The sequence below is a fragment of the Paroedura picta genome, chromosome 13 (assembly GCF_049243985.1).
Source record: "Paroedura picta isolate Pp20150507F chromosome 13, Ppicta_v3.0, whole genome shotgun sequence".
Lineage (NCBI taxonomy): Eukaryota > Metazoa > Chordata > Lepidosauria > Squamata > Gekkonidae > Paroedura > Paroedura picta.
The window spans coordinates 2,591,672-2,603,015 of NC_135381.1; the positions used below are offsets into that span (position 1 = coordinate 2,591,672).

An 11,344-nucleotide genomic window follows, 5' to 3' on the forward strand; every position below is an offset into this window, starting at 1 on the left:
ACACTGTCTCCTGTGAGGAATGCTGAGGTAGAAGAGGAAGAGTTGGTTTTCTGTAACCCACTTTTCGTTGCCCAGGGGAGTCCCACAGCAGCTTACAAATACATTTCCCTTCCTCTCCCCACAACAAACACCCTAGTGAGGCTGAGAGAGCTCTGCAAGAACTGCTCTAAGAACCGTGACCAACCCAAAGTCACCCAGCTGGCTGCATGTGGAAGAGGGGTGGGAAATAAAACCTGGTTCTCCAGATTGGAGTCTTAACCACCACACCATGCTGGCTCTAAAAGCCTCTCCCATTGTTACCTCCCACTAACTGTTCTTCACAGGTACCCTACCTTTGCCCTTGGAGGTTCCATTGAATCCTCCTAATGAATCTGTCTTCCACTCATTTCTCTAATCTCACTGAAACGAAGAGGAGGTGTGCAAAGTTTAGTATGTGTGTATGTGTGGGAGAGAAGAGCCACGGAGGTGCTGTGGGCAGAGTGGTAGCCTTAGACTGGTGAGAGAGACCCGAGTTCAAATCACTCACTCAGGATTTTCGGAGGGCAAAATGCTCCTGAGCGCACTCCAGAAGGACAAATGGTTCGTTTGGAATGGCAGAAGTTCAAGGACGGGCAATGCCACATCGTGGCCTTGATGTGCCTTTTGAAAGGTGACACTGGGGAAGAGAGTATTATTTATGGCCACCACGTGGCACTGTTGCCCACACTGTGCCCGCTTCCCTTTTGGACCATCCTCCCTTTCTCCGCTCCAAACCCATTCCCCAAAGGTTGTCAACTCCAGGGAGGAACATTTCTAGAGATTGGGGGGGGTTGGGAAAAATCACAGTCCGAGTAATTCAGCAGTGGAATGGGCGGCCTAAGGAGGTGGGGAGCTCCCCATCGCTGGCAGGCTTCAAGCAGCAGCTGGACAAATGCTTTTAATGGCTGCTTTTAGCTGATCTTGCCCTGATCTCCAGCTCCAGGATTCTGTGGCCTCTTCCCTTTGGGGGCAACCACATCTCCAGCCCACCCCCACCCCCCACGCCCCAGTCCAGAAGGCAGAAAGAACCAACCCCCCAGTGTGGGCTTTGGGATGCCTGAGCAGCCTGCAGCAGGGCAAGACAAGCCTTCAAGCTCGGTCTGTTGCAAACGTTGCTATGGTGACTTCGGCACCCGCTTCTCTGGGAATGCCCTGCAGGAGGACCAGCCTGGCGACGTCCCTGCCTGGTGCAATTCAGCCGGGCTTCTGTGTTTCCTGGTCCCCGTCTAGCGGATTCGAGCTGCATGGATCCCTTCAGGTCAGTCTTTAGTGGCGTCCAGGAACCGAAGGGGGTTTCAGCTGGCGAGCCCAATCTCAGGACACCAGACTCCCCTCTGCAGGGCCCAATTAACCAGGAAGTTGTAAGGCAGGATCAGGGGCCGGCTCTGGAGAACCAGTGTGGTGTGGTGGTTAAGAGCGGCAGCTTCTAATCTGGAGAATTGGGCTTGGTGCCCCATTCCACCACATGCAGCCAGCTGGGTGACTTTGGGTCAGTCACAGTTCTCTGTTCTTGCAGAGCAGTTCTGTCAGAGCTCTCTCAGCGTCACCTCACAGGGTGTCTGTTGTGGGGAGAGGAAGGGAAAGGGGTTTGTGACTCCCTTGGGGAGTGAAAAGTGGAGGGTAATAAGCCAGCTCTTCTCTTGACAGCAGTTTCCACACACAAACTATACTTGTATGGCTGCAGCCTTTGATTAAGATAGCAAGCTTTCGTCAGGGTGGCAGAACAACAATATAGCATTTCGCTTTGTCATGACCGAAGCTGCAGACAGGTCAGTTGTATAGCTTTTGGGAGCCCTTTCAGGTGTCTTCAGGCAAAGAAACCTGTATTTATCGGTCTTTTATCCCACCTTCCCTCCAAGGAGCTCTGGACAGTGTATTTGGTTTTCCCTTCCCCATTCCCTGATAGGGATATGAGTGCCATGCATAGTGCAGGGGGTTGGACTAGATGACCCAGGAAGTCCTTTCCAGCTCTGTGATTCTATGATTCCGTACCCACAACAACCCTGCAAGGTAAGCAAGGAGAGAGAGAATGACTGGATCAAGGCCACCCTATGAATTCCATGGCAGAGGGGGGGATTTGAACCTAGATCTGATTGTCTAACCTCAAGAACACCAGAAGAGCCCTGCTAGATCAGCCCAGTGGTCCACCTAGTCCAGCCCCCTGTCTCATACTGTGGCCAACCAGTTCCTCTGGAGGGCCAACAAGAGGGCAGAGAGGCCAAAGCTTTCATTGAGAAGACGTCCTCCATAAATCGATCTACGTAATCCCCTTTGAAAGCTCTGTCTTCCTGTCTGGCAGCAAATCTCACATTTTAATGACTCCCTGTGTAAAGTCATATTTATTTCTTTATTTATGCTTCCAGTCATAAATACAGGAAAGCGTGCCCTCTGGGCCAGAGTTCACCCTGCTTCCTGTGACTCCTGGGGGTCCCTCTCTTGGTCTCCGGCCTTTCTCTTCTCCCCTCCCCACATGTCCTGTGAAGCCAGCTGTGAGGCCCCTTGAGCAGCCTCTACGGGAATGAGCATCTGGGAGCCAAGCCAGTGCGTGGCGGACAAGGCCTTGGACGTGTCTTGGGAGATCACTTTTTGTGTCTGAAATTGGTCCTAGCTGAACTTGGGAATGGTAACGGCCCCCAAATGACGTGTCTCCTCTTTTGGCCTTGCAGCATGCATGCTGGCTTCCTACAGCTGCTTTGTTCTATCGAGGAGGGCTTTAAAGATGGAAGCCATTCAACAGCAGGTGAGTTTTAAAGATGGTACGGGAATGGCATTAGGGAAGGGGGGAGAGAGGGGGGCCTGGCCTGGGGGTGAAGCATGGGGAGGGACGGCTCATTAGCGAGTACAGTGCCCCAGAGTCCAGCTTGGTGTGGTGGTTAAGAGCGGCGGCTTCGAATCTGGCAATCCAGGTTTGATTCCCTGTTCCTCCACATGCAGCCAGCTGGGGGACCTTAGGCCAGTCACAGCCCTGATAGTGGTGTTCTCACAGAGCAGTAGCGTCAGGGCTCTCTCAGCCTCACCTGCCTCACAGGGTTGTCTGTTATGGGGAGAGGAAGGGAAGGTGATTGTAAGCTGCTTTGAGACTCCTTTGGGCTGTGAAAAGGTGTGTGTAAAAACTCTTCTTCAAAGTATCCATTTTCCCTGGGTGAACTGGAGCCTGGAGCTGAGCTGTAATTCCAGGGAAATCTCCAGGCTTCACCTGGAGGTTGGCATCCCTGCTGGATGGAGAGAGTGCCTTTTATAGTTGCAATAATTAAACTGCCCAAGCTGGGCCTTTGTGAGTTTCCAAAGAAGTCTGGGAAATGCATTCATGTAAACACAGAGGTCTCAGTCCACCCTCTCTATTCCCCCCTCCCCGTGTTGCTCTTCTGCAGGTGGGGAGTAACAATGGCAGGGAATGGCTCTTTACACCGAGGACACAAAGTTTCTTCCTGCTCTTCCTCAGTATGATTTCCTGTCAAGTTGGAGGGAGGGGGGGGGCAGAATTTTAGGGTTCTTTTTGCTTCTCAAACTGAATGGAGAAGCCAAGAAAACTACAACTCCCAGCTTCCCCCACTAGATAAGTTCTCGATATGGGCCAGCAGCAGCTGCTTCTGGTCAGCTGCCTGCTCTAGAGATGAATGTGGCCAGCTGCATAGACACACATGCTCCTGAAAGAGGGAGGGTGCACAGTCTTAAGCTGGGAGAGAACTGATAGCATGGGGGGCTCAACTCGAGAGACGACCGGCACTGTGAGCAGGCCACATTTGTTTCTGGGGCACATGGTTGGCCTGGACTGCAGCATCTCCGCAGGAGCGCTTCTGGAGTTCTGACCCACTGGCGGACCTCCTGATGACACCTGGGTTTTGGCCTCTGGGTAACACAGAGGATTGGACTGGATAGGCCACTGGCCTGATCCAACAGGGCTTCTCTTATGTTCTTTTGTCTTCTTGGTGCTCGGCCCACGCACAATCCCCTTTCTGCTTCTGCCCCCATAGTGTAGTGGTTAGAGCGTTACATTAGGATCAGACCCAAATTCGAGTCCCTCCTCAGCCACGAAAGGCTCTTTGGGTGAGCTTGGGCCTCAGTCTAATCTACCGGACAGGGTTCTCATGAAGATAAAACAGCAGGGAATGGAATCCATGAACGCTGAGCTTGTCAGGGGAAGGGGTGAGATAAAAATCTGACAGAGAGATCTTGTATCACTCACACAGTTGGCCAGCCCCTGAACAATCCACCCACAGTCGTTCATGTTTTGATCCAGTGTGGGGCTCTTCATTAGATGAGGCTTAAGGCAAAAGCCAGATGATGGAGGGATCCCTGGAACCACTAGTTTCCCCCCAAGCTCCTGCAGGCTGTTGTGTGCCCCTTCTGAGCAGAAAGGGGCTTCTGTTTGCTGCAGGAGAGCCCCTCGGCCTGAAGCCCCACATCACAAGTGTCCTGACCCCTCTCATCCAGAAAGGAAGAACGGTCACTGGCCCAAGAGAGGTCCAGCCTGCAGTGAGGGAAGCACCCATCTCCCGGGTGACTACAGCCTCACAATCGGGGCCTCTGCAGGCTGACGCATGATGTCGCTGTGACCTCATGAGGACCAGGCAGGGCGGGCCATCTCTCTCTCAGCTGGAGGACGTTCCAGGTCATCTCCTGAGGCTGGAGGTGGCAGGGAAGCAGAGCAGGCTGCTGGATTGCCCCCCCAGAACAGTCTCCATGAGGTGTTTCATCCACAAGGGCAGAAGAAGAGGGACCATTTAGGGTAATCTGCTGAAGAATGTTTTGAAAAGGAGCTGTGGTTTTTTTGGAGGGCATCTGCATCTGCATGGCAGGCAAAAGGTCCCAGGTTCAATCCCTGGCGTCTCCGGTTATTATCGGGAGAGAAAAGGGGGCTTACAAAGATGGTCCAATTACTGCTTGGCAGGTGGGATTCTGACAGAGACAAGTTGGTTTTTATACCCCGCTTTCAACTACCCCAAGGAGTCTCAAAGTGGCTTATGACTGCCTTCCCTTCCTCTCCCCACAACAGACACCCGGCGCGGTAGATGGGGCTGTGACTGAAGCACTGTGTCAAACGCTTGGGGTATATATGAAGGAAGTAGGCAGGCAGGCAGGCAGTATAAGCAGCAGATCTGTGCCCGGCTTTCAGACCCCCACTGGTGTGACCTGCTTCCCTTTCCTTCCTCCCCAGCCGAAGCCGGCATGCCTATTGTCAAGTATCCCAGAACGGTCGACCCTCTTTGGTACGAGTGGGACAGAAAAGCCCAGAAATGTGGGCTGAGGCACACGGTTTACGCTGTGAACGGGGACCGCTACACCGGGGAATGGCTGGACAATCTGAAACACGGTAAGGACGACGCAGAGCAGGAAAGAGAGAGCTCTCTGGAGCCACCAATCCCTGACATGCTGGAAGCAACCTCTTTTGGGGTCACACCCAACTTTTCTTTTTAAAATCCTGTCAAACATTAAGAATCCCATGGAATAGTTTGCCTGGTGGTGGTCTCTCTCCTCCGTCAGGCTCTAACACCAGGTTTTTGGCTGGTGCTTCCTGCTGGATCTTCTAAAAAAAACAAGAGTCTTTCCAATCAGTAGTTTCAGAGGGTGGCCATGTTGGCACCTGCCCCTGCCACCCCTGTGTCTCCCTGTCTGGCACTTCCGCTTCGGTTTGTCAGCCTTCAGGTGCTACCTGCTTATACCGGCTTCTCCAGGTGCTACCTGGAGATCTCCCAGAATTTCAACTGATCTTCTCCAGACAACGGCAGGGCGGACTCGAGGGCAGGGGTGGCTGGACAGTGGCTCTCCAAACGTCCATGGACTATAATTCCCATGAGCCCCTGCCACTGGAAGGGGCTCATGGTAATTATAGTCCATGGACATCTGGATAGCCACAGTTCAGCCACCCCTGCTCTAGAACATTGTACCTTGCTGAAGTCCCTCCCCTCCCCAAATCCTGCCCTTCCTTGTCTCTAGCCCTAAAATCTCCAGGAATCTCCCAACCCAGAGTTGGCAAGCCGACCTCACTTGCTCCACAAAACCCTTAACCTAACTCCCACGTCCCTTGCTGCTTCCCACAACTCTGTCCATTCTCCGTTTCTGCCTGTCAGGTCTGTAACCGGTTTTTCTTGCTAGGCTGGGCCGACTGATTTCTGGAGAGGGCTTAAAAAGAAACGGATGAGAAACCCTATTGTTTCCTCCCAGCTGACCGGATGGACCATCTATCCCCTTCTTGCCAATCCTGGGGGCATCTGGGCTTTGATTTCAAGGCCTGCCCTTTCCCTGATCCAAGCCATTCTAATTTCGGCTCCTGCGTTTCGATCCTCTTCCAGGCAAAGGCACCCAAACGTGGAAACGCACCGGGGCGATCTACAGCGGGGACTGGAAATGTGGGCGAAGGGACGGCTATGGGACATACAGCATCCCAGACCCCGTCACGAAAGAATATAAGAAAGTATACGCAGGCTGGTGGAAAAATGACAAGATGTGGGTAAGGCGCTTCCAGCTTCCGTCCTTGAGGGAAAAGTCCCCCTTTAGACGTTTCTTACGATAGCAGAAAAACAGCAAGGGATGGGGCTCTCAGCTGGGGTCCTTCTGTACCACGCTCCTGGCCAAAACACCCTGGAGACTACAGCAAAACTGGCTTTCATTCCCTCTGCGGACCAACCCCACAGGTTCCTTCCACAGCAGGTAAAGGTAAAGATCTCCCCTGTGCAAGCACCGAGTCATGTCTGACCCTTGGGGTGACGCCCTCTAGCGTTTTCATGGCAGACTCAATACGGGGTGGTTTGCCAGTGCCTTCCCCAGTCATTACCGTTTACCCCCCAGCAAGCTGGGCACTCATTTTACCGACCTCGGAAGGATGGAAGGCTGAGTCAACCTTGAGCCGGCTGCTGGGATTGAACTCCCAGCCTCATGGGCAAAGCTTTCAGACGGCTGCCTTACCACTCTGCGCCACAAGAGGCTCATACCACATCAGACTTCATCCTTATTATTCTTGTTTACTTCATGTTTATATGCTGCTTTGCTCTCACATGGAGGCTCAAAGTGGCTCACATACTCTTTCAGTAGTAGATTAGGATGAGAGAGTGTCGGAGCCCTAAGGCCATCTAGCCAGCTTCCACGTTAGAGGGGGGATTTGAATCCGGGTCTCTCAGATCCTCATTTCGCACTCTGACCACTACCACAGAGGCACACCTACTTCAGTGGACAGTTGTGAGAAGATGGACCTGTACCTCTCAACATCCCTGCTGAATGGAAAGGCAGGCATATACATGATGTGAACAAAGATCTGAAGTAAAATTATGTCTCTCCCCTTCTCCTGTGTGATTCCAGGGTTACGGAATTAAGTTTTATTCAGACAAAGAGTACTACGAAGGAGAATGGCACGCGGGGAAGAGAGACGGCTGGGGGAGGATGTACTACCAGGACGGGGCCATCTACGAAGGCCAGTGGTCTGAAGACAAGCCGGGCGGCCAAGGGCTCTTCCGCCTGAGTAAGTGCGGGAGGGAGGGGGGACTTTTGCACCCCCTTCTCTGGGCCTCAGAGCACCACTCGAGCAAGGGACACTCTCCTCACAACTGGACCCGTTCCTGCCACTGCCTCTGGCTCCCGTTGATTTGGAATGAGAACTGGGCTGAGTTCAGAGTGGCTTGAAAGACACAGATGCCGAAATCCAAAGCTCAGATAGACTGCTCTCCTCTGGTGGGCAAAGCTGGCCGCTGCTTGGGGGTGTGGTTAGGAGTGCGGATTCCAATCTGGAGAGCTGGGTTTGAGTCCCAGCTCCTCCCCATGCAGCCAGCTGGGTGGCCTTGGGCCAGTCACAGTTCTGTTAGACCTGTTCTCACAGAGCAGTTCTGTCAGAGCTCTCTCAGCCCCACCTACCTCACGGGGTGTCTGTGGTGGGGAGAGGAAGGAAAGGCGATTGTAAGCCCCTTGGGCAGGGAAAAAGTGGCATAAAAAACAAATCTTCACATCTCTGATTTACCGTTTCCTTTGTGGAGAAAGAGATTAGGCCTGTGGTGTAGGGGGTGCAGGCTCCAGGGGGTGCAGGCTCCAGCTATGTCTATTCATGTCAGCGTCCATCTAAAGTTCCGGGAAAGGCCGTGTGTGTATGACCCCTGGAGAGCCCTTGGGTAATCCTAGGAACCCTGGTTGGGGATCCCTGGGCCGTGTGCTCCAAAGTGCACGTTTTTCTAGGCGGGAGAGGCGCAAAAGTGACTCTTCTGCAGTTGGGGACAGGGTGAGCTTCCGTCCAAGGTCACATAGCTTGTGCTGGCTGCAAGCCCAGGGAGGGGAACTCTAACCCAGCTCACTTTCCCCCCAGCACAGGAAACCTTTCCCAGAGAAAGGGGGAGAGACCTCAGCCCAGGGGAACTGGGGACAAGAGCAGCCTGGCTCCACAGGGCTCAACCCTCCAGGGGAGCATGCCCAGGTCCCCTTGCTCAGCATCACGTTCCTGGTGTTGTCCCCGGATTTAACCTAGAGAGTGCCAGAAAGTTTCAGCGGTCCCTGGGAGGGTGGAGTTTAGGGAGGGGAGGGACTGTGTGAGTCACCTTCCAAAGCAGCCATTTCCTCCGGCAAAGTGGAATAAAAAAAACAAGCAATTTATGTAGTCTGGAGTAATCAGTGGTAATTCCTGGCGCTATTCAGGGCCCACCTGGAGGTTGGCGACCCTAACCATGGCCAAAGAGCATTGCGTGGCAGCGACTCTGACCGTGTCCCTGCATTTTGTTGGCAGAAAATGAAAACCGGTACGAAGGTTCCTGGAAGGACGGGAAGAAAAATGGGCCGGGAAAGTTCTTCTATTTGGATTCGGGGCAGCTCTTCGAAGGCTTCTGGGTGGACGATATGCCAAAGTGTGGCACCATGATCGACTTTGGCCGCGACGAAGCGCCCGCCCCGACGCAGTACCCGATCCCAAAGGTAATGGCCCTTCGCTCCCTTGCCCCTTCGGTTGGGGGCTCCGGCAGATCTGAGTCTTGCCAAGTTGGGGGCCTCCTGTGGGGCTCCTGTAATCTCAGCAGAGGTGCACCGTTGTTGGGGTCACCAACTTTTTAAGTGCCCCCTGCCCCTGTGCCTTCAACAGCACCTTGGTGCTGGCTTGTTTCCGTGCCAGGAACGGATTCCCAGCTGAGACAGGATCACAGCCAACCCTGTGCTGAGAGCTGCTGCTAAAGCCGTGTCATTTTCGTCCGTACAGCAAAGCAGGTCTCCGAATGCCCTGCCAGGCCTCACCCACTTTCTAAGCACACTTGGTGGGCATGAGGAAAGGGGGCTGCAGGTGCCCCTGTGCCCATCGGCACTACGTTGGCGATCCCTGCTTTGGTGCATTTATGCTCCGTCCTCAGACTCCAGCCCCTTGCATGACTCTTCAAAAGAGCAAAACAAGAAAGGGAAGGTGTCTGTAAACTGCTTTGGGACTCCTTCCTACAATGTGAGGAGCTCCTTGCACCAGGGAAAGTACAGTTAGGAAGAGATCCATGGGATCTAGCCAGAGTCCTAAGTTGCCCCTCTCTCTGCTTCCTTGTTCACAGTTCCTGCAGCCTTGGCTGGGACTGCCAGCTGATTCCAGCTGTGGCTACAGCCAGACTTGACGGACACCCTTGCTCGCTTTCCCTGCCATAGAGGGGTCAATGCCTTGATGTTTGCATATTTTTGATAAGTTTGCAATCAAGCCCAGCCAGGGGCATGGTATAAATAATAAGTAAACTGTAATTTGTTGCTATGGAACAGGAAAAAAAGAGAGAGAGAGTGCTGAACCTCAATTGCAGAGGAATGATTGAGAATCACTGGAGAAATACACTTCAGAATGATTGCCTTACATGGACTTGTTTACCCCACTGGCGTCCAGATCCGATTCCCTCCTGGGTGTTATCTTGCGATAAGGGGTTTCATCGTCACTTTTGCCCCAGCCGCGGCATCTCCCGGAGGTCCAGTTTCCTTGTGGAGGAGAAAGAGCACCAGGGAGTGAGCGGGAGGGGGCCATGGCTCAGTGGTAGCGTCTCTGCTTGGCGTGCTGAAGGTCTCAGGTTCAAGACCAGCCTCTCTAGCTAAAATGATCAAGTGGCATGTGAAGTGAACACGTTGCAGAGCTGCTGCTGGTCAGAGTAGGCAGTCTTGACCATGACAGGCCCTGGGGTTCGATCCAGGTGAAGGCAGCTCCAGGGCTTCCCACAACGATGGTTGGGCTATATGCCTGACACACAATTTTAACAGGTTTCTCTCGTGGGTTCTTGTTCCAGGTCGAACTGGCGGATCCTGATGGCGTTTTGGAGGAGGCCGTTGCAAGGCTCAGCAACACCGAAGAGTGAAAGGCCCAGCGGTGGGAACAAAGAGGACAGCGCCAACCTTGTGCTGTGCAACTGTGTCGTTTTTTACATGAAGTCCTTTATTGTGATCTCTGGCGGACACTTCTGGGGTCGGACAGAAGGGCCTCCCCAACCGGTGCTACTCGCAAGTACATCTCTGCTCCCCCCTCTTCTTTGTGGCTCCACAAAGGCCCACAGCTCATTGCCGAGCAACCAGAGGGTCAGCAGGAAGGAGCCGAGTGTGGGCTCTCTTGACTGGATATTTCTTTGCCTGCTTGTCCAGTGCCTTTGCCGCACACAAAAGTTGGCAAGCAAGCTTCGAATCCGGGTTGCAAACAAAGCTTGACCCTTCCCCAGTCTTTCTAATAATAAAAAGATTAGATTCAGGGTCTCCTAAGTTGGAGAGAACCTTGAAAAATACACAGCTACCTCTACGAAGGGTCATCCCAGCCTTGGTAACAAAATCCACAGGCTCAGGAATCCTAGACTCCTAGAGGGGGCCGAGGTGGTCCCGCAGGCCATCTAGTCCCACCCCCTGCTCAAGGCAGGGTCAGCCTCAAGCTTCCCTGAGAAGTAGCTGCCCAGCCGCTGCTTGAAGACGGCCACTGGGGGGTTAGCTCACCATGTTAATCGCTGTGCTGTTGGTGTGCTTTGCTCGCCTCAGGCCTGAGGACCACCTCCTGTAGCAAGAGGGTGTTTCGTCTTGGCCCCCGAAGGCAGGCGAGCGCTACCATTTCGAGCCACTTCCTTCTGCCTCCGACTAGAAGGGCCTCCATTGCGCTGCAGAGCGGTCGACTAGCAGCTTGTCACGCTCAATTTAATTTGACTTCCTTCCCCGAGCATTTTGCCAGCCCAACGGCACCGTGAACAGACGAGGAAACACGAGCTGTGGGAAGCTTCTGAAGCAAGACCCCATCAGGGACGCCTGTGCAGGAAGTCTGTGCCACCCATGCCTAAATTGTCTTGGGTGACAACAGCCATGTTCCTCTTTGGGCTGGACGTGTAGAGGCTGCTTCCTACTATCATGTTCTCTCTCTCACACAGTGTGTCCATCT

At 53.5% G+C, this 11,344-nt stretch overlaps 1 protein-coding gene across 2 annotated transcripts; it reads left to right on the top strand.

Moving 5' to 3' along the window:
• The first annotated feature begins 1,159 nt into the window (after positions 1–1,159).
• Positions 1,160–10,328, top strand: MORN3 (MORN repeat containing 3). Of its 2 annotated transcripts, XM_077308096.1 has the most exons (7): positions 1,160–1,276; positions 2,685–2,758; positions 5,177–5,332; positions 6,312–6,469; positions 7,315–7,474; positions 8,720–8,904; positions 10,224–10,328. In XM_077308096.1, exons 1-7 carry the CDS (start codon positions 1,263–1,265, stop codon positions 10,290–10,292), a joined length of 816 nt encoding a protein of 271 aa, XP_077164211.1. In that variant the 5' UTR covers positions 1,160–1,262; the 3' UTR covers positions 10,293–10,328. The 2 variants fall into 2 exon arrangements, with proteins under 2 accessions (XP_077164211.1, XP_077164212.1); XM_077308097.1 differs by lacking the exons at positions 1,160–1,276; positions 2,685–2,758 and adding an exon at positions 4,581–4,747.
• The last annotated feature ends 1,016 nt before the right edge of the window (positions 10,329–11,344 follow it).

Bases quoted from the DNA above. Each gene is read 5' to 3' on its own strand.
- MORN3 (XM_077308096.1), top strand. The intron at 2,759-5,176 runs GTGAGTTTTAAA...CTTCCTCCCCAG, and splicing joins TGGAAGCCATTCAACAGCAG to CCGAAGCCGGCATGCCTATT. The intron at 8,905-10,223 runs GTAATGGCCCTT...TTCTTGTTCCAG, and splicing joins CGCAGTACCCGATCCCAAAG to GTCGAACTGGCGGATCCTGA.